Source organism: Ostrea edulis, chromosome 7 (genome assembly GCF_947568905.1).
Source record: "Ostrea edulis chromosome 7, xbOstEdul1.1, whole genome shotgun sequence".
Lineage (NCBI taxonomy): Eukaryota > Metazoa > Mollusca > Bivalvia > Ostreida > Ostreidae > Ostrea > Ostrea edulis.
Window position 1 is genome coordinate 7,359,704 of NC_079170.1, and position 27,052 is coordinate 7,386,755.

Genomic DNA, 27,052 nt, shown 5'->3' on the forward strand with positions numbered 1-27,052 from the left:
TTCATTACGATGTTACACGGTTTATTTACTTTGTAATGAATATAATAAAGTTTACTTGTGTCACAGAAATCCCAATAGATTTTCCATAGAGAATTTGAATACAGTTTTATGAAATATTTTTAAATCGGTGTATGGAATTTTAAAGTGTGCAATGTCATCTTGAAGTGCATTTTTCGCCGACCACGGGGAAATGTGTATCTAAAAAAGCACCTGAAATTCTATGGCGTGTAGTTTGATTTTCAAACTTTTTATGAGAAATTTTCTTGAAAACACACAACAAAATATTTGGTTCTTAAAATCAATATAATTTTATTTCATTTACAACTGAAAGTTTGAACTGCATGACTGGTTGTTTGCACACTAAAATAATCAAAATGAATTTACTGTCGAGCTCATAAACATATTTTGTAGTTTTATCAATAAGGTGAAACATGAATACAGCCACTCTAAGATTGAATGTGGCGATGTACGATATTTCGGTTCGCTTAAATTTGTATTTAACACAAATCAGTCGACTCTACTATCATCGTCGATCGATTGATTTACCGATTGTGGAAACGTGTGTATGTAGTAGGGTGTAGTTTTATTCATATTCATTTTGCAATGGTATAATAGGTGCATTTAATACAAATTATTCGCCATTCCTACTTAGTGGTGGGAGAATGAAATAAATCATTTCAATATATTTTAAAGTGTTTTTAAACTAAATTATCTCACTTGATCATTATGAACATATTCATTAGTATCATTTATGTCATCAACAATATACACTGTTCAGTGCTACATATATACAACACCCTTTTACTCCCTGATTCTTTATTGTTTGTAACCGAAGTTCTCTTTGAGCCTTGGGGCATCTATACCTGTGTGGTCACTTACAGACATGCGATTAAGGTCAGGTGGCTATTTAAACCAATAATTTTACCTATTTTATTTTCCCGCTAAAAAGTCCCTAGTCTTTGTTCATCCCAAAGTCAGACTTCAGACAACTCTCAGAGAGGAAGTACTGCATGTTATATTGAGCATAACTTTAAATAGAATTGAAGATCTGGACATTTTGGACATATTACTAATAGTAAGTACCGGTATAATATTTATTTCACTCTTCTTTACATCTTTTATTAATATTATTTCTGTAAAGTTTCTAATTTAGCATTTCTATTAAATTGAAGTTAGAAAGTAAATTCCATTGATAGATGAACGAATTCTAGAATTTTATTCATAATTAAATTCTGTATATATATTGATCTCATACACAATCAGTACAGTATCATGTAAATATTGTTTGTAGTACTGAATTGAAACCTAGAGCTTCATTAATTGACTGATGAGAGATTAAGTAATGCCTTGCTCCACAAACAGGTGATTAAATCACATCATGTTTTATCCTTCATATATGTGTGTGTATTTCAAATTGACAAGTACTCATTATGGATCTAGATTTAAAGTTCAGTATCAAGGGGAATAACTTGTATTTCCCAATATCTATAATGTTTCATGACAAAAGTTATCCTTCTTGCAAAGTATTGAAATGGTATGTGTTATGTACTGATTCATATTATATGTGTTTGAAACCTTTATCTTTTTATTATTTCATTTTTGTTATGTTACAGGGTTTCTTCTCTCTTAGAGATCCTGATTTCTAATTGTGTCAATAAATGTAGAACCCAACCAGCCTAGTTGTCATCTTTCATTCGACCACAACATAAACAGGCTATCACATGTACATGTATACTTGAATTTGATTTTCTAATTTCTGTTGCTACACACGGGGTACACATGCTCTATCTGTCAATTAGCTGGCGCTTGTTGCTTAAGAACAACGGGGAAATGTGTATTAAACAACCCTGAAATTCTATGGCGTGTGGTTTGATCTGCTATCATTTCCGATCGACTGATTCCCGATTGTGAACACGTGTACAAATGTATGTGTATCTTTGGATTTGAAAGGTCCATGCAACTCATATTCTAGAATACACAGATACCGCAACTTCAAAGACACCGAGATTTCTGGCCCCATGCTACAGCGTGAACTTTCAGTCCGCGGGACCCGTGCTTTTGACCTGTATTGTATTATGATCGGTGATATTCTGTAATCGGCAATCCTCGGCTGATTCCGCTACGCTCCATACAATGTTGAGTGCGCGAGACATCCGAGTAGTTCCGAGTGGATATTCTGACTGTGTGTAGGAATTTTTGAATGTGTGAAATATCGCTGTTAACATTAGATTGTATATCTAGTGATTAATTCAGTGTAATGTAATATATTTTATTTCCTATGATAAATATAAGAGATATAGCTTTTATTTTAATACTGTAATTGTTATATGTTTTGAAGGGTGTATGTATCATGTATTCATCTTCAAGATAACAAATATAGAACCTAACGAAAAATCAATTGTGTTTGTGTGTCTACATTAAATTCACCACGGTTACAAAAAGATGGATATTCAATATCTCTTTTCATCGAAAAAGTACACTTAAAATTTAGAAAATCTCAAACTTTAGATAAATACCGCCAATTGTATGGTGTATGAAGAAACTGGCAGGTAACCATTGTCAATTAATCTTAAACTATATAAGAATGGTTTTGTAATGGACAAAAATTTCAACAGGCCATGAAAATAACTTCCTAATGTATTGTTCTTTCTACTTGTTTTCTTTTGATGGATAAAATGTATACCACTTTGGATCCATATTGTCTTAGATTGTTTATAGATAAATAAAGCATTTCCTAGCTTTTTAAAACTGTCTTTTATGAAATGAAAGGTGAAGATAACGAACAGTGATAAATCTCATAACTCCTACAAGTAATACAAACTAGAGAGTTTGGCAAACACGGATCACTGAATATACCAGAGGTGGGATCAGGTGCCTAGGAGGAGTAAGCATCTCCTGTCGATCGGTCACACCCACCATTAGCCCTATATTCTGATCAGGTAAATGGAGTTATCCGTAGTCAAAATCAGTATGCCAAGAACGGCCTAACAATCGGCATGAAACACGTGAGACAGTATATGACCAAATGACAGGTTGCATTGGGATCAAATCCACGGAGTTATCCATCGTCAAAATCAGTGTGCCATTAACGACTTAAAGGAAAAATTATGTATTGTTGAGAAACGTCACGTATGTTCTTTTAAAATGCACTAATTACCTCCCCACACACACCCCGAGTACGGGTTTATTTTATATCATACCGTATATCTAAATCAAATATAACGTTCCAGGGGTCCGTGTTTGCCCAACTATCTATTTAGTATTGCTTATAGGAGTTCTGAGATTGATCACTGTTCGTTGTCTTCACCTTGCATAGTATGAATAATGAGTAGAATAATTTTGTTGAAGTGGTCTGTCAGGTTGACTGATACATTTCTAAGTGGTCCATCGGCTAGCATCAAACATTGTTTGAAGAAACTAGTGTCTGAGAAAGTTAAAAGCAGGAAGACGTTTAACTTCTTATGAGGTGCAAGCACTTTCAATAATGGAAAAAATTAAATAGTATACCATATGAATAGAATTCGGTAAATATATATATATATATACATGCATTATTAAAATTATTATTGATATATTCAGTAAGTCTAAATATAACTATATGTTTGGGGTGTTGCTAAGCGAGGAATTGTGACATATCGTTTTCCCTGAAAATGTTGGCTTTTGATCTATAGGGCTTACCGACTTTCTATATTATGTACATACGCGTTTCCAACATTTTTTCATTTTTTTCTTTCGTTTCCTCAATATGAAGAATTATAGTATGATTTCTGAAATTTTAAATTGTAGTAATATTACCAAACTTTGTATATCGGCTTAGATAGCTCAATGCTCAGATCATATTTAGTTCGAGTCCTGGCCACGGCAGGGTCGACGTTGTGTCGTTGGGAATGGCACTTTACACAAATGTCCTCACTCCACTCAAGTGTAAAATGGGTACCTGGCTATAGACAGTGAAATATATCATTAGAACGTTAGTGCTCTAGCGCTGTAACGGCAGCTTCCACTGTATGCTTTCCAGGAAGCTGAGAAAGTTCTAGATTGATATAAGATCTGTCGGGGTAATAATGTATTGTAAAGCGCTTTGAGCAGCATACGCTGGAAATGCGTTATATAAAAACCAATTATTATTATTATAATTAACTAATAATACAAGGTTCTCGGGTTCGATACCGGATTGTTCCAAATATTTTTCTCTCCTTCTTTGCTGCAGTAAATATACATTCATACACCTTAATAGTGTAATACATAAGAGCCGATTTTACATTTTAAAAAAATCGAGATAGAACGCGACTGAATTGACATGAGAAATTATATATTATTGAGAAACGTCGCGTATGTCCTTTCAAAACGCATCATTCACCGTGGTGAATTTGTCACCACCTCCCTACCTCCTGAATATGGGTTTATTTTATTATTTTATCATACCATATATCTAAATCAAAGATAGAATTCACAGTATGAGTAGAATCATTTTCTATATTGATACAGAAGCACAGTATATGTTCATGATTCCAGTCAATTTCACCTCTGTTGCAGGGTCAGGTGGATGATGAAAACATATATACTTATCTACGTTTATAAAATCTTTAATATGATTTACATTGCAATGCAAGCTAGTATATAGTATTCAACGCATAAAACAGCACGCAGTTTGTAATTTTCTTGACGAGTAATAGCAACAACACTAGAGACAAGATATTAAAATATACAAAGACAAATCTCGTCTCCTTCCAGTCACTTGGGCGATGTCCCCTTTATAGTCAAACAAACACAAACAAACAAACAAAATATATCACCAAATGGTAACAGGAATAGTCAAGCTTATTATTTATTTTGTTTTACACCAGTACTCATTCTATGATACTTTGTAAACACAACATTTCCTGTAGTCCAATACCAACATCTTCTCACCAGTAGGATGAAGTACAACGTTACAGGAGACCCTAATGTTATGTAAATTAATGTCCCTACTCTCAGTCCCTCCATTTCTTATTTGTTTTATTTTGTAATTCATCAAAGCAAATCAAAATATTATCGGTTGAGCATCACTGAAGAGACATTATTTTTCGAAATGCGCATCTGGTGCATCAAAATTGGTACCGTATAAGTTTTACATTATGACCCCTGAGTCGAGGCCTCTGCTGGTAGATTGTTAGTCCCCGAGGGTCTCTACAGCCCAGTAGCTAAGTACTTCGTTACTAGCTTGAAAATACGGATGTATATTTAATTGCTGTTATAAAATTTAGAAATTCCATTTCAAAATTAAGGATTATCTCCCTCAAGCATAGCTCTTATCCTTAGACGAATTTTACTCCACTTTTTTGGCACGCTGTTTTTGGCTTTATTAGCTATAAAACTTCATAGTTATTTCGGAGTTCAAACATTTCGGTTGAGCATCACTGAAGAGACATTAATTGTCGAATTGCGCATCTGGTGCATCAAAATTGGTACCGTATAAGTTTTACATTATCTTGTAAGTCAAAAGTTAATCCTCGTGCAGAGGCATCAGCGACATAACTCTGAAATATTTCCTTGTTATTTTGGTCCACAACGACTACTTTTGATTCTCTCACGAATCAATGTTGATCTGATGGTCAAGTTGATACAAAGGCTGCCAAAGAATGATGACCTGTGATTGATGACGGAAAAGTCAGATGAGGAAATCATTCTCTTCGAGTCATTGGCGGAGGAGACTGTTGCTGTTTCATCAGAAAGGCCAACATCGGCTCCTCCAGTTGAAAGGTACCAAGTTTGATAAACGTTACACTTTCTGCGACTTTGATCTGGTAATAATCAACATAGCTTCTAAAAGAGACATAGACTATATTCATACAGTCTCCTGATTGACAGAGACCGTACAGAGTGGCCTGACAAGAAGGAGTGTGGACACACTCGCCAACAGCATCAGAGACATCATAAACCTTTAGTGACGGAGGGCTCTCTATTGACATAATGACTTTTGTATCACTAATGAATAGGCCGTAATAAAGTATTGTGGGCACACTCATTTCTGATATTTTTTTGCAAAGCTAACTTTCATCCAGTCTTTACGGCACATCTCTTCTCTCCTACGTACAATCTCCGTTTGGTCTGACAATAATGAGGTAAATGTTGAAATTTTCTGTAAGGTTTTAGATCGCATTTTAGAAGAACTGACATCCTGAAACGATCCATCATTACAGATCTGACGAAGGAAATATGTGTTCTGATGACTGTAATCTTTGACAAAGTCCCAGATATCCAAAGCCTGTAACCGATGAAGATGCTCCAAAATCTGAACCCCCAATTTGTGACTAGTGACGAAAATCTGTTTCGTAGATCCATTTTCTTGCACCGTTTGTAGCAGGGTTTTCGCATCTCGTACTGTAGTCACGAACCATTTAATCTCATCAGAAGCAATTTCAATATTTCCAACAGAATCTGTGTGTTTCTGTTCAAATTTCTTTAACCATTGTGCATGTGCCCTGTCTATCTGCAATTTTATTTCTTCAATTTTCTTTTCAGCGCTTAATGTTTTCTGCTGTTTAGTGTGGTTACTTTATCTCTGTATTTTTCCCGCATATTCATAAGAGTTTCCAGCAGATCTTTGAACAATATCAGTTTATGTTGAACTCTGACTTGATCCATCTCTGTTGCTACATCTTCAATGGCCTGTACTTGCTTACACATTCTATGTTCGGTGGCAAAACAGATGCTGCAGCAAAGTTTGTCGTGATCCGTGCAATATACCACAAGAAATTTCCCCTTGTGTATGGAGCAAGATTCGTCAACTTCAATGTCATTTTTCAACTCATGTGCATCCGAGAGGCTTAAGATTTTGTGTCTCTGAAGAATGGGAACATACGAATGAAAACATTTACAATCGTCACAGATCGATTCCATGCATGATTTACACCAATGCTTCGCAGTAACGTTCTTGTCATTTCGTTTGCAAAACATACAGAATTGGTTTTCCTCCTTTTTGGGATCTACTGGCATGCTCACAATCAGTTTGTTTTGTGGCAAAGCAAGCGCCCACTCCTCCTCGCTTGTAATGTCATTATTTGGAGCTTCGATACGTTTTCTGCACACGGGACATTCGATGGCGTTCAGAGTTTCGTTATCCTTACGTGCCGCCGTACTTGAAATGTACGTTTGAATGCAAATCTCACAAAACGTATGGAAACATGGCAAGTACTTTGGATTCCTTACCCCTTCTAGACATATGCAACAATGAAAAGTGTTATCAACAAGATTAGAACCACAGTGTCCTTTTCGGGACTTCGCCATTTAAAAGGTCTTGTCCTCAAGCCAGAACCAGCTTACCATTTACTTTTGGTTCAATTATTTGTCGCCTTAGCAACAATGGAGCAAATACATAAAACATGAAAATTCGGTTCGGAATACCTCTGCCGAGGTATAAGTCCCTGGGTTAATAATAGAAAAATAACACATAATGGGGGGTTTGCATGACTAACACGCTTTGCTTAGTTTGAATAACGTCGGCCTCTACTATAATTTGTTTGGAAGTGAGAATTTCTCGTAAAACATTAGGGGACACCCAGTGCGGATGCATGGGAAGTAACCATGGAACCAACTAACTACAATGGAACAAATAAATCCACACATTGTATCTAATTACATTGATCACTCAGATTGTGCTTCTTGAACAACTTGCAATTGAATGAAACGACATGCAACATAGACTTTGAATTACAAAGGAGAATAATGGACTAGAATTTAAACTTAATTTTCTTTCATCACAAGTGAGAACTCATTAAATCACATTCAGGAGAATTTAAATGTTCTTCATTTTTCACAAGTGAGAATTCATTATATAATCAACAATTATCAAAGTCTGAGTATTTTTTATGATGCAATGTAAATTTCATTTTTGTTGTTGCAAAATATCAATATTCAAATTGACAAGAGAATGGAATACGAGTATAACAACAGTACACAATACGATATAGAGTGTTTTTCTTTAGCCATAATTTGTAGAACTTTGTTCCAGGTAGTATCAGCCATCATCAGCACCCCTACTAACGTGTTCGGAACATATTCTTTATCGGTGTTAAGTAGAGCGTAAAATCAAAGACTATCGAATGAAATATAATCTCGCTGCTCCGAGACTCCAGCGCGAGCTACCTGAGACCCGGTGAATTTTCTACCGGATATGGATGTGCTTTAAGGAATTCCAGTGTTAATGTAAGTATCAATTAGAAATTATGGTATATTGTGCTTTATTTGTTTTTGCAATATATAGATATACGTATCAATGCATTATTTTCCTAATGCCATCAGCTAATAAACTTGAATAAGAAATGGTAAGAAAGATTCATCGTCCTTAGATTTGGACCTAGGCCAACTTTGAAACGACTCTTGATTATCGTGAAAAAAAATTGAGAGGGCATCTTTCTATTTCAAAGTGCAATAATTAAATTTTAATGTTGCATAGGGATTTTGTTCAATTTATCAAACACTGAAATGTTGCATACAGTTTACCATTTTCACGCAGAAAATACTATAGTCTGTTTCATGTTTGAGGTATATATGTATCTGTGAATGTACATGTTACAAGCAAAGAAAGATGCATTGCAAGTATCTTAAAACTTCTAAACTTAATATTTCTTTGGTGGAAACATAATCATTTTCCTAATTTAGCAGTATAGATAAAGTGAATTTATTTTATGAAGAAAGTACATTTTATTGATTGGATCTATTGTGGTGACCAGGGGGTGTATACTACCCATTCATAATTTTTTTGAAATGTAAAGATTTTAATAATTAAACTCTTTGATGCATGCAGCACACCTAAGAAAATTAGAATGAATGAAAAGTATATGACATGTATTTGTATGATTATCATTTGGTACATATGTAAATGAAAAATTCCAACTTTTCCTTATATGATATGATTTAATAATAATACCATATTTATATAGCACCCTTTGCATACACTATGTACGCTCAAAGGTGACCAATTATGGATTGTTTTAAAGTGGAGGGAAAGCAACAATAAATGGAAATTAGAACATGACTAGATGTAGTACAATGCATGTACTGTAAATATATATATATATATATATATATATATATATATATATATATATATATATATATCCAAATTGTGTTTTTAAAAAAAATCACAGTGTCCGGTATAAAATATTAAAAGAAATAGAATAAACAGTACACAAAGTTAAAAATTTAACGCAAGCGCTTTCATTTTATAATCCTCAGGCGTTACATTTTAAAATAGTTTTGAAATGGTTTGACGTCATAAAGGCGTCCTAACATTTCACGTACATAACGACGTCATAAACGAATGAAGGGAAAAGGATTTTATGTTAAGCATATTATGACGTCATAGATAATAACAGTAAACATATTTTACAGTAAGCTATTGAGAGCCGGTTTTAAAGTCTTAATAAAGTGTCTTTCTTTTTCTCGTCGGGAAATAGTATTTTCTGTATACAGTTTATAAAACGGAAATACACTGAATTGTCCGTGGCCACACACATCTATATGTTCACTAACTTTAATTTTTCTGTATTCGGGTGCTGAAATGTGTTGTTTATGAACTCGTATACGAGTTCGCAGAGTAGTTCCAGTTTCACCGATATAATGTTTTCCACAGCCAGCATATGTTATAACATAAATTAAATTTTTGGTGGAGCACGTCATATCTGAATTTACCGTAAATTCCTTGTTGTTAAATTCGAACGAACTTCCTTCCCTTAAGTATGGGCACGTTCCGCATCGCCGATCGTCACATTTGGTAACGGTGAAAATTTTTTTGTTGGACTTTTCCTGAAAATTAGATTTACATAACAGTCTCCTAAGATTTTTCGGTTGTCTCTTGCTGTTGATAAAAGTATATTTCTTCATAATTTTCCCCATTTTTTCATCTGTTTTTAGTAGGTCGTTGAGTTGCCGAACGATAGGTGTAACATTAGAGTTCCTTGGGTTGTATGTTGTAACAAACGGTAAAATGTGTGAATTTGTTGTGGGATTGATTTTGGATTTATTGATAAGATTTTCTCTATTGAGTTCTCTGGCTTTCTTGATTCCGTCGTTTATAAGTTTGATTGGATAATTCTGTTTTTGTAAATAACTATTTAATTCCCCTAAACGTTGTTCTCTGGTAGGTTCTTCGCTAACGATGGTACATATTCTTCTGGCGAGGTTGTAAGGTATGGCACGTTTTGTGTGTCTTGGATGCGAGGACGAAAAGTGTAAATAATGGTGAGTGTCCGTGTGTTTGTAAAAAATATCTGTAATTATTTTATCCTCCTTTTTGATAACAGAAACATCCAGGAATGGTATACAAGATGTACTGTAATCCATTGTGAATTTTAAATTGATATCCAATTCGTTTAGAATGTTCTTAAATTTATTCAAATCCGTAATGTCTTTGTTCCAAATAATGAAGCAATCATCCAAGTATCTTTTCCAGTTTTGTCTTATATATAGACCGAATTGTTCATCAAATGATTTTTTAACTTTTTGGTATAATAATTCCTCTAAATAGCCGAGTGTAAGTGTGGCATATGTTGGAGCCATTTTGGTTCCCATTGCGGTACCTTTATCTTGAAGATAGTGTTTGTTGTTGAATGTGAAAACATTGTTTTGTAGTACAAGTGCTTCGGGTTCAAGTCCGGCGAGCGCGCTGGCCAGTCCATACGGACAATTGTCTCCTGCTGAAGGTACTGCTCCACCACCCTGGCGCGATGAGAACGGGCGTTATCATCAATCAGGATGAACTCGGGGCCAACAGCACCAGCGTAGGGTCTGACATAAACATCGAGGATCTCATCCCGGTAGCGCACCCCGTCATTGTTCCTCTCTCCAGGACATGAAGATCTGTTTTTCCATCCCTGATGATTCCACCCCAGACCATGATGGAACCACCACCATAACGGTCATGTTCATTGTTGTTGGCATCATGGAAACGTTCATGTTGTCGTCGCCACACTCGGTGCCTCCTGTCTGTAAAGTCCAAACAATACCTGGACTCATCGGTGAACAGAACTTGAACCCAATTGTTCTGTGTCCAAGTGACATGATCTTCAGCCCAGTCCAATCTCTCCCGCCGGTGTCGAACAGTCAGATGGACTCGAACACATGCCCTTCTCGAGTTGAGACCTGCATTGTGAAACCGATTCCGTATCGTCTGAGTGGACACATTCACCCCCGAGGCGTTCAGGGGGTCGTTACGTTGGCTAATTGCTGTCCAGAAGGGATGGCGTCGTGGAGCCACAAAATGGTCTTGGCGTTGGGTTGTTGACCTCTGACGACCACCCCCATGTTGGTGTGCTGCTGTACCAAAAGTTTGCTGTCGGTTCCAGGCCCTGTTTACAACGCTCTGGCTGACGTTTAGTGCAACGTCACGTTGTGAATAGCCAGCGTCAGGCATTCCAATACATCTGCCCAGTTGTTCTGTCGTCAGGCGACGCCTTACACGTTGAGGGGGCATTGTGTTGATAAACGTAGTGTAAACACCCAAGTGAGTTTGAAATTTTAAAAAGAATCAGACACCGATGCCTAAACAGATTTAAGTTTGTTAACTAAGTTTGTTAAAATTATGCCCCCTCCCCCCCACCACCCCCAGGGGAAGGGTGTGGCCACAATAAAGGATCAAAATTTAACATACAAATATATAGGGAAAATCTTTTTCTCAAGAAACCATTGGGACAATGAAATTTACATTTACATGAAAGCTTCTTGATATAGTGCAGATTCAATTTTGTAATAATCATGGTTACGGGGGTAAGTTGGGACACATTAAGGACCAAAGCTTTACATGCAAATATACAAGAACAATCTTTAAATATGGGCCAAGGTAACTCATGTGAGCAATGTGATCCATGGGCCTCTTGTCTTTAATGCTATTGATACTAAATTGAAACAGAATAGATATCTAGAAGGAGTAATTAAGACAATCAATCAGTATTCATATTTCATACTGGAAAATAAAATTTAGATAGCTTATATTGATCAGGCCACTATTAAAAAATTGTTTGTTGGGCGTTTGCCTACCCTACCCCTTTGATGATGGGTAGGTAGGTAGGTTTTGTTTTTTTTTTGGTCAGGATTAATTTTTTTCATGCATTAAATATTGTTCTCCCACATACGTCAGTGCTGCTGGAATTTTTTGTACATCGTCTACCAATCTCTACCCAGAGTTGTCGTTCCTTGCTTTCACTTACACCTCTGTTAACGTCACAAAATAAGCAATGTTATTCCACATGTAAATCCACTTTTTAACGGCTAATAAAACTAAGAACTATTTTATAAAATATCTGGAAAATGTAGGACAAGCAACTATTTGTATATTTTTTTCCATTATTATATATTCTTCATGTACCTATCTATAGGCCTGGTGCAATAGAACTACCCAATATCTACGTTTCAACCCAAATCAATGCTTCTTGTGTCACAAATAGACTTGACATCTGCTCAGTATTTATTTATCTATGTATATTTTTGTAACTGAAGTCTAAACCATACTTTATTTGAGCATACGTGCCATTTTACAAAAATCTTGTAAAACCCTTGAGACGTTTACAGAGATGTAAGTGAGTGTAAGGAACGATAACTCTGGGTAGAGATTGCATCGTCTACATATATCTGTATATTTTGTTTGCTATATTATATCTCTTCATTAGCTAAGTTCTTTGTCATTTATTAAATATGCTTTTAAATGTACAAGTGTATATGTGCCAGCCTTATCATATTCAGCTCTATCATATTTATATATCTGCTTTTGTATATAACATCACTATTCATCAGTATACCACTTTGCAACACTTTATAAATAAGAATCAGTTTTGCTTTGCACTTTTGTATTGTTCTGTGTATGCGCCCTTTAGTTTTTAGTCATCCTCTGCTTTATGCTAGTAGGCATGCAGTGTTATGTATTCCATTGAACATGTCTGACACATGGAACTAGTGTGACAACTGTTTTATGTAGATTTGAAATTTCTAAATGAAATATATAAGTACTGCTCAGTAACATAAAAGCATGATGAGTGGATTTTATTTCAAAGTTTTTCTTGGGTATAAAATGTAAAGTAGCAGTCTAAAACATTGAAAACAATATGGATTTTGTTGAGGGATTTTGTATCTTTTTTTCAAATTCTAAGAAAAGCTTTGAAATAAATGTTAGATCAATGCATTTCTGCATGAACTATTAACCAAGCACTGCAAACATCGTGTAACTGGGGGTTCCAACTAGCATAGAATATGTTATAATGGCTTGGTTTGAGAAAATAAATTTAATAGATATGTACTTCGACATGTGCTCTATGTTGTGTCTACGTTCGCCAGCCGCAGCTGAATCCGTGTCAAACTCAAGCAGTCTATTGGCTTTGCTTCGTTCCTTTGAGTTTTTAAACTCTATATTTACGCATAAAGTTGCGTACGATTTTGTCCTCTTCAGGTCGGACATTATGAAACAAACCATCAAGGAAGCGGTTGAAGCGAAGCAAGGTGACTGTCAAGCGCTTTACTGACTCGGACGGCTAAAATCCGGCTCGAACTCGGTTCTGTTCCGCACCGGACCATAACCAAAAAACAAAAAAACATCGCTGTTGGACCAATAAATTTTTTTGAGTCGGCGACCTTTTGAGAGGGTCGGGCGGCTAACGCCCAACAAAATAATTTTTAATACTGGCCTCATTGTGAGATTTTTTTTCTTTCAGAGATTCATTTTGAGGAAATAGCTGGTGTGCAGTGCACATTCCAAATGAATTCATCAGTTTACATTAAGGATCTACCTTCAAATCCTGTAATCTGGGATGCTCTAAAGTGCATGTCACAGACTAAAGTTATACAAATAACTTCCAAGAATTTTTAAGAAATTGTTATAACTTTAAAATGTACGTATTTATACTGATATTGAATTAAATTTTATAAAATTTCAGCATCTGATTTTATGTATATATAGACATATTGTAAAGATTTTCCACTCTAAAGGTTTAATTTCTTTAATATTTAAGACTAAAAAAAACTTTTATGCAGATACAGTGGTGTAACCTTGTCTTGTGACATGACCGGCAATGTTTTTCTTTGAAGTTGACAGTACAATAAGTAAAATACAGAACACTGTTCAGTGGGCGTTCCCTGTGCAAATGACCCAAACTATACAACAACTTAAATAAAGAACACTTGAATCAGGGAACATCCAATTTATTTTTAGAAATAAACAAAAAAGAAATGACTAGATTTTTATTTCATAGCAATATAAAAACTGAAAAAAACGCAGAAAACAGCTTCTTTATGCCGTAGAGAGATAACCTGAGCATAATTCACTTCATAGAGAAAGTACAATTACACATATTGAACACTGCTGGAAAGGAACTTAAATCCTTGAAAGGCTCACGCTTTGCGGACTCGTTCTGGGTTTCTTTTCACATGGGTTCGCTGAAACCTGACAGGTCATCACCGTGGATATGCTTGTAAGACCGCTCCTCATTTTCAGGGTCCAACGACCTCTTCACGGAACTCCGTGGCGGATCTAGAACTTGCGACACCTTTTTCAACATAGCCGAGCTGCAAATTCCCACATAGTTCACCTTATGCATCTCTCCCCTAAAATAAAAAAGGCATTAATCAGCGAGCCAAATTTAGCCAATATAAACATGAGAGAGAGAGAGAGAGAGAGAGAGAGAGAGAGAGAGAGAGAGAGAGAGAGCGCAGTTTACAATTTGTATTTGTAAACGTAATGAATGCAAGTGATCTAATCAATATGCGATCAAACACTTTTTTCAAATTGTAGAATGACAAACGCCAATACGAGAGAGAGAGAGAGAGAGAGAGAGAGAGAGAGAGAGAGAGAGAGAGAGAGAATTTCAATTTACCAGGATCAGAGTAGTGTTTGATGTTCTTATTCTGAACATGTAACTGGCCTAATCCCCCTTTATAAGTTTTGGAAGATCGCCCCACAAACTTTATGTAATTTCCACTCTCGTCCGCGCCAATGAAAAATTGTTCAGCTGTCAAACTATGAGTATGATGCTCGTCACATCCTCTGAGGCCAAATAATTTGCTAGCATAAAAAAAACATCGTCAACTGCAATTGCTCTCCGTTTTCTTGTCCAAAGACCCCTTTTTCCCACAGTTTCTCTTCCTGTTCCGGAAGTATCGGGTCTGCACGTTTTATGTCACAGCCAAGTCCTTTATCAATGAGATTTCTCATTTGTGCATTAGCAATCTTTCGAAATCCAGCGAATTCTGTGTTTTTTTCATCCAAAAAATTCTTCTCATATATCCCTTTGTCTCGTAGGTGCCTTAACAGTCCGCACAATATCAAATAAATCGATTTTGGCGGATACTCCGTCCCGTCTTTCTTTCGCATTTCCACCACGAACCACTCCAGCCAGTAACCCATTTCTTTGGAATCCATAACGTGAAGTTTGGGAATACTCTCGCCATTTCTCGAATACATTGACCACCCATTTCGTATTGCTTTTAGTGTTTGCATTCTCTTGATCGGACACGAGTTTGTTTAACTCTTCCTCTGTTACCGGTTTCCTAAAGCGCGTAGAATTTTCTTCAGGTTATATCTCAGGTTTGGCGACAAACTCGGGGCCAGTGTCAATGCCTACACCAAAATCGCCATAACCATTAGGAGTTGCGTCTTCATTCAGATTGAGAGATAAATCACACATTCCCTCAAATGCCAAATTTTCATTCTCTAAAGTTTCGCAAATTTGAGAAGTCTATGCCATTGTCCCAGTTTGCACCAAGAAAATCAATATCCATTAGCTCTGAGTCCATTGTCTGAACATCCATTCTTTCACCATCCAAATGATACTAACTGACACAATTCGCGCTCGCGCAAAATACAATGTAAATTGATTGGTCACTTTGTCAACTTAACCTTTAACTTTGATTTATATCATTGCAACATCTGATTCGCTGTGAAAATCATACAGATACAGAATCTTCAAAATCTAAAAATAGCTGAACTATCATGTCACAAGTCATTTAGAATACTCGTTCCCTATTGTATGAGAGATACAGGGCGGGGCCCGGCTCGAGCTATCGCTCTCGCCTCGAGTCCCGCCCTGTATCTCTCATACACCAGGGAACTCGTACTCTAAATATTACTTACTTTCTGATCAACACATATAGATAAGAAAACTACGTATATTTCAATAAATGTGGAAAATTTTCAACCATTGAATTTCCATTTATGAGCAGTAACTTGTACATAGTACTTCTTAACCAACTTTAATACTGTATAACTATAACTACCTGCTTGCATGCATTGCAGAGCACAGCCGTAGTAATAAGTCACATTTGCTGATGAATTGCTTTAGCATAAAGAGTAAAATTGATACATTAAGTTTTAAATTGATGAAAATGCATATTAGGCTTTTCACAGATATTTCTTAAGATAAATAGAAAATATGTATATATTCATATAATTTGTATAAATCCTGCTAATCTAGCTTCTTCCTAAGTGAGGTGTATGGCACGCCATATTTATATCTACCGGGTATTCCTATAAGGATTTCGTATATAATTTATGAAACATCTTTTATTTCTGATAAGATATCTAATAAATCTGATAAGATATATATCTCATATAATTTACAGTTTATAAAATATTTAAGATATATATTATAAATTATGAAAGATATCTCCTAAGCTTTATAAGATATCTTGTATATCAAATGATATCTTATCATGCTTAACAGATATCTTAAAAATAGAAGGTATCTTAAATTAATTTTAATGATATCTTATAAAACATAAGATATCTTAAATGTTTTTAAAAAAATTCTCACAAGCTTTATAAGTTATCTTACATATCTTTTAAGATATTTCATAAACATTTTTTTTTAGAAAAAAATATAGCTCAAACTTTGACATATCTTATAATATACATGCAAGATATCTCATATATTTTATGAGATATCTTATAAAAGTAAATTCATATGATACATTATAAAGTTAACAAGGTATCTTATAAAAATTTGTTTTTGAGATATCTTATAAAATATCTTATTAGGTTTGAGATATCTTAAAAGACATAAGATATATGTTTTATAAAATATCTTATAAAATATATAACATATATTTGTTAAGAAAAATACATAGAATATATCATCTTTTATAAGATATCCAATAATAAAGGATACAATTAATATATTTCATAAACTTTAGAAGATATCTTGTAAGTTTTATAAGATATCTTATAAAATTTATGAGATATCTTTAAAGAGGAATAAATCTAAAAATAGCATGCTATAGAAGTGTAGTAATAGTATCTAACAATAACATCAATTTCATTTTTTCTGTGACGTTGATGATTTACTTATAATGTGATATATTATTTTGTGCAGTTTATGAGTCGCAATTATACTGTAAGGGAGGAATCGCACATTTTCTTCACCAATTTTATTTTCAATGCAAAATATTCTCTCTTTTTTGTAACCAAGGCTGAAGATAACTTAATTTGTTAAAAATCCTTGACAAGAGAAAAAAAATTCTTTTGTCCTGTGACTTGCCCACTCTACAAAATCCTAAGTCGGGGAGGGGGAACTTTTCTCCTTAGTTCGAAATTTTTTTTGATTTCTTAATTCTGTGGGGGTGGGTGTTAAAAACTTCCTACCAAAGATATTTTTTTAATACAAATTCTCCATCAACACATGCATACATGTTTGCAGTTCTGTCTTTACCCTAAATACCACTATAAATGAAAATGGAAAATTCTTTATTTGTATATGTTATAAACAATGGAATTATTACCGTTGCCCCCTCCTCCTCCCTCATGACACGACAGTAAGACTAAATATCAGTTAAACTACAATCTAGATCTTTAAATGACTTTAACTTCCTGAGATTTTCACTATTTCACAATCATCGCCGGTATGACAGTACTTTTGCATTGATGATACATGTCTATTACAGTATATAGAAAATGACTATAGCTTTGGCAGATTTATTTCCGGTTTCCTTCACTGCGGAATTTGACCTCACTTCTAACCTTTTAATGGGTCCAAAAAAAAACCACGTGGTGTAAATTTGAATAACAATAACGTTAGTAGGGGTGATCAGGCTGTGACATACTTTCTTTGCATTGTATGAAAAAATGAAAAAAAGGTCTTAGCTTAAAACTGTGACAAGAGGTAGAAAGACAAAACAAGAGTTATGTGTGTAAAATCCCCCCCCCCCCCAATTCAACCAAGTTCAACCTGTAACTATCTAAAACATCAAAGAAAATTGAAAATTTGTAAGAATTACAATCCTTGCGCTATGCACATCTGTGTTTACAAAGACCCTAGCTTCTAAACTGTGAGATGACTTTAAAGGACAAACCATGCCCTTTAATTGATATATTTCTTCAAACGGACTAAGTCTAACAACTTCTAATTTTCTTAAGAATTAAAGAAATTCAAAATCTTTGCCATATGCACATTTTCTATATCCATACAAATACTCTGTAAAACACTTGAAAACTGTGGAAGGAAAACCAGACAAATAATTGTCTCTATGCAATATTTCCTGAAAACTAAATAAGTTCAACAATCTGTTATTTTCTCAAAATTTGAGGGAAATGAAAATCCTTGCCACATGCACATCTTCAATATTCCTGAAAGAGAGGTCGAAACGGAACAAAATTGCAAGATGATCCAAAGTGAGCCACAAAGAAGCTACATAGGACATAGCAAGTTTCAGCTTGATATGTGACAGAGAAATGAAATCGTCAACTTCCCATATTTATGTAGCAATATTCCATTATCAACTGCATATGGTGTTTATATTTCTCAACTGATTTGATACGCAAGAGCTTGTTCTACATATAGTGAGTTTTTAAATCGAGGCAAGCTACTGACAAACAAGTTGATGGTACAGGGGTTTCATCAGTCTCGATTGAAGTCAGCATTTCGCAAATTCTATGGTCGTTATCATAAGGATCTAGTTCGTCAATACAACCTATCATTGGGTCAAATGCTGTCTGACGTGTTTCATACCGATTGTTAGGGCGTTCTTGGCACACTGATTTTGACTACGGATAACTCCGTTTACCTGATCAGGATATAGGGTTTACGGCGGGTGTGACCGGTCGACATGGGATGCTTACTCCTCCTAGACACCTGATCCCACCTCTGGTGTTATAACGAACATAGAATTTGCGAAATGCTGATTCTAAACGAGACTGTTGAAACTCCTACACCATCACCTTCTTTGTTAGTAGCCTGCCTAGATTTAAAAACTGATCCTACTTTGAATACTTTAGATTATTTAGATCACGATCATACTTTAGATCTATTTTGAAAAAAAATTTCAAGTATTTTGTTTGATGTTGATAGTTTAAGAACACTACGCATACACGAAAGAGGGTGAACTTGTCTTTACATCGATCGCGGAAAGCAGAAGATTCATTTATATTGAATGACAAATGTTCTTCAATCATTTATAAATTTGTTTTGCAACATTTCTTGAATATTTTTTATGATCATAAATTTGAATTATTAGTTAGCAAAACACGAAGTGGAAGCGATATTTGTATAAATTTGCTCATAGATTATTACTTATCAATGGGTTATAAATGATCCATCGATATGAAATACGTAGAAAAACAATCCATTACAGTAGTAAATTTACTCTCACGGGCCAAGTACACACTCATTCTTAAGGTTAATTGACAATGGGTACCTGCCAGTTTCTTGATGAACCATACAATTTGCTATTCTGGTTAAGTTTCAAGATATTTTAGTTGAATGTTTTTTAATGAAAAAGTATTGAATATTAAAATCTTCATACCCTAATTTTTACCACGAAGAAAGATTGAGGTAAACGATTGATTGATTGTTTTCCCACGTCCTGGCGAGAATTTGTACTTGTGTTGAGACGTCACCACCTGCAGGTGAAGTACTACAACTTTAGATCTATGCTTAGCGCTTAGGGCCATAGTAGTGAGGGTTCTTCATCGCGCAAACGCCTGCCGCAATACTTCTAAATGTCACACGTTTGGCGAAGGAGCAATCACTACCTATGTTAACGTCTTAGGCACGAACGGGACTCGAATTCACGATCGCCCGGTTACGAAATGAACGCTCTACCACTGAGCTACCGCGACCATAAAACTTATAAAAGACATTTTATCAGTAAATTGAAATATCGAATCTTACGTACTACACCTTCAATAATTCCATCATTCGATCCCTTTCTATTCTATATTTCTGCAAATCTTGTTTCATTATTTAGTACTATTTATGGGGAAAGTACAAATGTCTATATAGGCTATGTTGCACTGTACGGTTTAAATTTCAACAAAATTCAAAATTCAAAAATGCTTATGAAATATAAATACGCTCTTGCAAAGATGAAGAAAAATATGCAAACTATATTATATTGCGATGTAGATGTTATGCAATGAGATGCATCATTACAATATTCTTTCAGGGCTTTAACCTTTCATTAAATCCGTTTTCAAATTCGTAGCACAGCTCAAACCATGTAGATATTGGAATATCGTTTTCAGGTATATACGCTGAAACAAAACATTATTCTGCCCTTTGTTGCAAAGTGAGCATTTCCATGCCAACTATATCTAGTGATGATAAATGGTCTTGTATCTTTCTTTCTGATTGTTTTATACTCATATTTCATTAGATCAATCTTCAAATACTACGAATATAGCAAAATGAAAATACGCAGTCTTGATATAGTTTAATGATATAATGAATTCTCACTTGCGAAAAAAAAAACCTAATGTTTAAATTATAGTTGTCACTTCCAAACAAGCTATAGTACTAAGAGGCTAACATTAATCAGAGTGATCAAACTTTAGTGTGTTAGTAATGCAATACAAAAGATATAAGCTGGGGCTGCTATCGCCCCTATACAGTGACGGATTTAGACCTCACTCACCACAATAATGTGTGTAAAACGCACGATTTGACACCCAAAATGGCTACGTATTTTGGCTAATCCTTGACTTTCACATCTAGGACCCCCTTTTTGGAAATCCTGGATTCGCCACAAAATATATATATATATAAATTGAGCGTATCGTTAGATCCCAGGAAAGCAAGGTCTGCATGTTTTGTAAACGAAATTACAAAAGCGCTATCGCGAAGCATTGGTGTAAATCATGCATGCATGGAATCTATTTGTGACGATTGTAAATGTTTTCATTCGTGTGTTCCCCTATACATAGTATTCTATTATTAAACCAGGAACCTTTTCCGAGACAAAGGTGTTCCGAATAGGATTTTTTATGTTCTAATCATTGCTTCATAGTTGCTATGGCTATTCTATTCAGTACTGAATCGAAAGTGGTTCTGTCGTTTGGGGACAAGATATATAATGGCGGAGTCCCTAACAGGACCCCCTGGTGTTAATCCTGTGGATGACACAATCCGTTGTCCGATATGTCTAGAAGAGGTGAGAAATCCAAAGTACTTGCCATGTTTTCATACGTTTTGTGAGACTTGCATTCAAACTTTCATTTCAAGTACGGCGGCACGTAAGGATAACGAAACTCTGAAAGCCATCGAATGTCCCGTGTGCAGAAAACGTATCGAAGCTACAAATAATGACATTACAAGCGAGGAGTGGGCACTTGCTTTGCCTCAAAACAAACTGATTGTGAGCATGTCGGTAGATCCCAAGAAAGAGGAACATAAAGTCTGCATGTTTTGCAAACGAAGTGACAAAAGCGTTATCGCGAAGCATTGGTGTAAATCGTGCATGGAATCGATCTGTGACGAATGCAAATTCATTCATTCGTATGTTCCTAGTCTTCAGGAACACAAAATCTTAAGCCTCTCGGATGCACAGGAGTTAAAGAATGACATAGAAGTTGACGAGCCTTGTTCCGTACACAAGGGGAAACTTCTTGAGGTATACTGCACGAATCACGACAAACTTTGCTGCAGCATCTGTTTTGCCACTGAACATAGAATGTGTAAGCAAGTACAGGCCATTGAAGATGTAGCAGCAGGGATGAATCTAGGCATAGTTCAAACTAAACTGACATTGTTCAAAGATCTGCTGGAAAGTCTAGAAAATTTGCAGGAAGAATACAAAGATAAAGCAACCGCACTAAACAGTAGGAAACAGGAAATCGTTTCAAGCACTGAAAAGAAAGTTGAAGAAATAAAATTGCAGATAGACAAGACACATGCACTGTGGTTAAAAAGATTTGAACAGAAACACACAGATTCCATTGGAAATATTGAGATTGCTTCTGACGAGATAAAACGGTTCGTGACTACAGTTCGAAATGCAAACACCCTGCTACAAACGGTACAAGAAAATGGATCTGCAAAACAGATTTTCATCAGTAATCACAAAATGGGGTTTCAGATTTTGGAACATCTCAATCGGTTATGGGCTTTGGATATCTGGGACTTTGTCCGAGATTATAATCAACGAGACACAGATTTCCTTCATCAGGTCTATAATGAAGGAAGGTTTCAGGATGCCAGTTCTTCTGAAGTGCGATCTACAGCCTTACAGAAAATTTCAACATTTGCCTCATTACTGTCAGACAAAACGGAGGTTGTACGAAGGAGAGAAATTATGTGCCGTAAAGACTGGATGAAAGTTAACTTTGAAAAAATATCTGAAATGGACCTGCCCACGATGGTTTATTATGGCTTATTCATAAGCGATACAAAAGTCATTATGTCAATGGAGAGCCCTCCTTCACTACAGGCTTATGATATATCTGATGCTGTTGGCAAGTGTGTCCACACTCATTCTTGTCAGGCCACTCCGTACGGTCTCTGTCAATCAGGGGACTGCATGGATAAAGTCTACGTCTCTTTTGAAGACTATATTGATTATTACCAGGTCAAAGTCGCAGAAAATGTAACATTTATCAAACTTGGTACCTTTCATTTGAAGGAACCGATGTTGGCCATTTCTTATGGAACAGCAGCCGCCTCCTCCGCTACTAACTCCACGAGAATGATTTGTTCATCTGACTTTTCCGTCATCAATCACAGTTCATCGTACAGAAAAGGTGGAAGTAGACCGTTTGTGTCATCTTCATTACGATCAGATCGCCATTGTTTTGTAAGAGAATCAGAAGTAGTTGTTGTGGACCAAAACAACAAGGAGATATTTCAGAGTTCTGTCACTCGTGGTTCTCCACGAGGATTAACGTTTGACTTACAAGATAATATCTTGATTTGCTTGAAGAATTCCAAAATACAGCAAATTAGAGATGGAGGAACCGAGAGTAGGGTCATTAATTTGCCTGGTATTGGGAATTCCTACAACGTTGTACTTCATCCTACAGGGGAAAAGATGTTAATGCTGGACAACTATAGTAAATGTTGTGTTTACAAAGTATCATAAAATCATTTCTCGTGTGAAACAAAACTATGAGCTTACTAATATTGAATTGCTGTTTTAAGTTTATACTGGGTTTTTTTTTTTAATTGTCTTTGTGATTGAAAGATGAGTTTGAGATCTATTTGTCTTTGTATGTTGCATGTTTTGTATGGGGCAGAAGTATGTTCGCCTACCCCCCCCCCCCCCCCCATCTTCGCTAGCGAAGGGTTTACGATCCGATCCGCTTCTCTACAACACTTGGCTGCGTTATAACGATTTTCATAGCTTTGAGTGGCGTCCTCTAGTGGATGGAGAAAACAAACTGTTTGGTTTACATCATGTTCAACCAATGAAAATGCGTTTTTCAACTACACTTTGTGTGTTGTTAAAAAAAATAGCCGCAACTAGTGAGTTACAATGTTTTATATGTAAATCATTTAAAATCAATAAACTTATTTCTCATAGGCAAAGCCTCATTGCACAGTCTACACACCCCCATGTTGTATGGAGACTATGCAAATCTGATTAAATGGAAGCGTTTTGAAGACAATCACTAATTGTTTACACATTCCTTAGTCTTGCACGTGTTCTGACGTAACACACTCTCTGCAGGGAACTTGGCCTGCATCCAATCATATGCAGGAAATTGTTGTCACGAAAATCGTGCTAACGCAGCCAAGGGTTGTAGCGAAGCGGAGCGGATGGTAAACCCTTGGCTGGCGAAGATGCCTTCCCCCTCCTTTTTTGCTGAGTGTATTCTTTAAACCGAATCTCCTTACTACATATATCTTCTTTTCATATACATGTATTTTAAGAATTAAAATCCCTGGACAATCTAGAAATTCGATCACTTCTACCCAATGACGTTTATTGGTAATTTCAACATTATAGTTTAATTGAGAGAGCAATCTTGTAGTTTGATTGTGTATGCGGATTTAATTCTAATTGATAAGGGCGTTTTTGTTTAATCATTTTCAAGTTTGGTCATTTTCTGCCATTTGGGAGAATGCAATCTCCTTTTTTATGAAAATTTAAGTACCGCCTTGGCTCGTACTCTCCTTGAAAAATATTGGAGATCCGCCAATGCTTCCATCTGCCCCCCCCCCCCCCCAAATATATTTGCAACAGTTGGCTGAAGAGCACACTGATAATCAACTAGATATGCAATGTAACTTGAACGAAATTAAAGATAATTAATGTACAGTGTTTTAGTATAAATCATTGATTCAGAATGAATAGTATACATTTATCTAATTAATCTAAAGTGTTTTTTTAATTTGAAAATATTCAAAAAGGTTCGCACCTGAAATTTGGAGTAATGTCAGTTTTTTGGGAAGTGTACTTTAATCTCTACATTACGAAAGCCGGATAGCCTCATTTTTGAAAAGTGAAAAAATATCTAACTCACGAGTTAATTATCTCGTTATAACGAGTTAGTATCTCGTATAATGAATTAGCTATTTCGTTATACCGAGATAGCTAAATCATTAAAATTATGTATCTTGCGGAAACGTTGTAAGACATTCTCTTACAGTGCATTCTCGAAATCTAAGATTAGTGTGAAAACAGTGCAAGTGGTAGCATTGATACATTTCCATGTACTTAAACAAATAAACAAAATGTTTTCTTAATCTAGAATTTTCCAAGATTAAAAAAAAAAACTTCGTAAGTGTTTGTAAAAATGCATATCTTATAAATTAAATCATCAAAGTATATCAAATTTGCAGATGTTTGTAAGTTTATATATCTTACCGGTAATATTTGCATATTTTTTTCGTGATATTTAACAACAGAATGATGAATTCCTGTCTAAGCGAGAAGAAGTAATGGAGGAAATTCTAAAGGCTAAATATAATCAAGTGGAAGAATATCACGCTGTACTGAAGAAAAGTACGCCCTCCACTATATATGCTGAAGCCGTCTACGACGATTTCTGGGGCACTGGCCTAAATCGGATAGGAACGGATCACACAGATCACAATAAATGGCCCGGCAAAAATATCATGGGTAAGCTTACTCACAAAATCGCTTGTGAAAACAGACCCCCGAGTCGATCAATATCCGTCCCCAGGAACACTCAGTTGTCGGACCAGAGGAACATCTCAGACATGCTCAGCAGCATTCAAAAGAACGATGCTAAAAAGCCAAGAACTGGACGAAACTCCCGAAACAGGAACACAAAAAATAGTGTTAATTCAAAAAAAGAATGTGATCAATCTGTCAATACGCCACAACCAGTGACAACGGATAGGTAACAATCATATATTGCGATTCACGGACTGAAACTGGACAATGGAATTAGATATCTACAACTTATACAAAACTATCTTTTTATATTTTTTTTTGCAATTTTATAGATATGCAAACTTTCTTCAACTTATATACATATACATGTATTTACATATTACTGTATTTTTCCTCAAATTATAGCCTAAATGGATAAGTTTGAAATACTGTCGGTAAATGTTCGAGGATTAAACTCGGACGAAAAAAGAGTTAAGTTACATACATGGTTAAATGATATGAATGTAGATATTATCTTTTTACAAGAAACACACTATATTGAGAAAAATATATTTAAATATGACTCAAGGTGGTTCGGTAAATCGGTTCATTGTTTTAGTGATTCACCTTTTAGTAGAGGTGTTAGCATTCTTTTTAAAAAAGAATTAAAACTAGAAATAATTGAAAAACACGCATCATTGGACGGAAGAAGATTGTTTTTAAAAGCAAAAATACATGGAAAAATAGTTTCACTTGTAAATATTTACGCACCAAACACTATAAAAGAAAGATGCACATTCTTTAAAAAATTGAACAATTTTCTGCAAAAACAAGGTATAACAGAAGATGACAATATCATAATATGCGGGGATTTTAACTGTAAAACAGATAACTTTCATGACCAAAGTACGTCGAAGCTTAAAAAGATTGTTTGTTCTTTTGATTTGTATGATACTTGGCAATCAACACATCCAACTTTTAAAGGTCATACATGGTGTAATTCAGAGGATATCCCTAGTAGTAGAATCGATTATATATTTCTGAATAGAAACTTTACATTCGATTTAAACAATATAATCATTCGAAAAATTCCAGGTACAAACTTTGGGAAAAGAATGTCTGACCATAGGTCATTAAAAATAACGTTTAAAATAGATGCAAATAAAAGGGGAAATGGATATTGGAAACTTAATAACTCCCATTTAAATGATTTAAACTATAAAAAAGAAATTCATAGAATTATCGATGAGATACATAATGAAGAATTAGACCCAGTAGATAAGTGGGAAACATTCAAAATAAAATCTCGGGATTTTTCTATTCAGTTTTCGAAAGAATCAAATCTAAATATAAAAAATCGCATTAAATCAATAGAAAAAGAAATAAATGATATAGAGGAGCTTGATTCTTATAGTATAGATATGAATAAAAAACGTAATCTAGAATCAGAACTAGATAAGTTATATGACAAAAAATGTAAAGGTGCCTTCGTAAGGTCACGATCAAAATGGATGCTGGAAGGCGAAAAATGTTCAAAATTCTTTCTAAATTTAGAGAAAAGTAGGCAGAAACAAAGTGTCATAAAAGAATTGAAAGTTAATGAAGATACTCGCATAGAAAACACCAACGATATTTTGGGTGCTATGTGTGATTTCTACAAAAGTCTATACTCGTCTGATAATATATCAGATGAATGCATAGATAATTATCTATCGTCTATTAATTTAGAAAATGTACTGAGTGAGAATGATGCAAACTATTGTGA

General features: G+C 35.1%; 2 protein-coding genes across 2 annotated transcripts; one reads left to right on the top strand and one right to left on the bottom strand.

The window, feature by feature from the left end:
- Window positions 1-6,507: 6,507 nt before the first annotated feature.
- On the bottom strand, window positions 6,508-7,300 carry LOC125656839 (transcription intermediary factor 1-beta-like). Its single transcript, XM_048887425.2, has one exon. The coding sequence runs from the start codon at window positions 7,267-7,269 to the stop codon at window positions 6,508-6,510; it is 762 nt and encodes a 253-aa protein (XP_048743382.2). The 5' UTR covers window positions 7,270-7,300.
- A 13,974-nt stretch (window positions 7,301-21,274) lies between these two features.
- Window positions 21,275-24,492, top strand: LOC125656750 (uncharacterized). Its single transcript, XM_056143180.1, has one exon. It carries the CDS (start codon window positions 21,307-21,309, stop codon window positions 23,305-23,307), a length of 2,001 nt encoding a protein of 666 aa, XP_055999155.1. The 5' UTR covers window positions 21,275-21,306; the 3' UTR covers window positions 23,308-24,492.
- The last annotated feature ends 2,560 nt before the right edge of the window (window positions 24,493-27,052 follow it).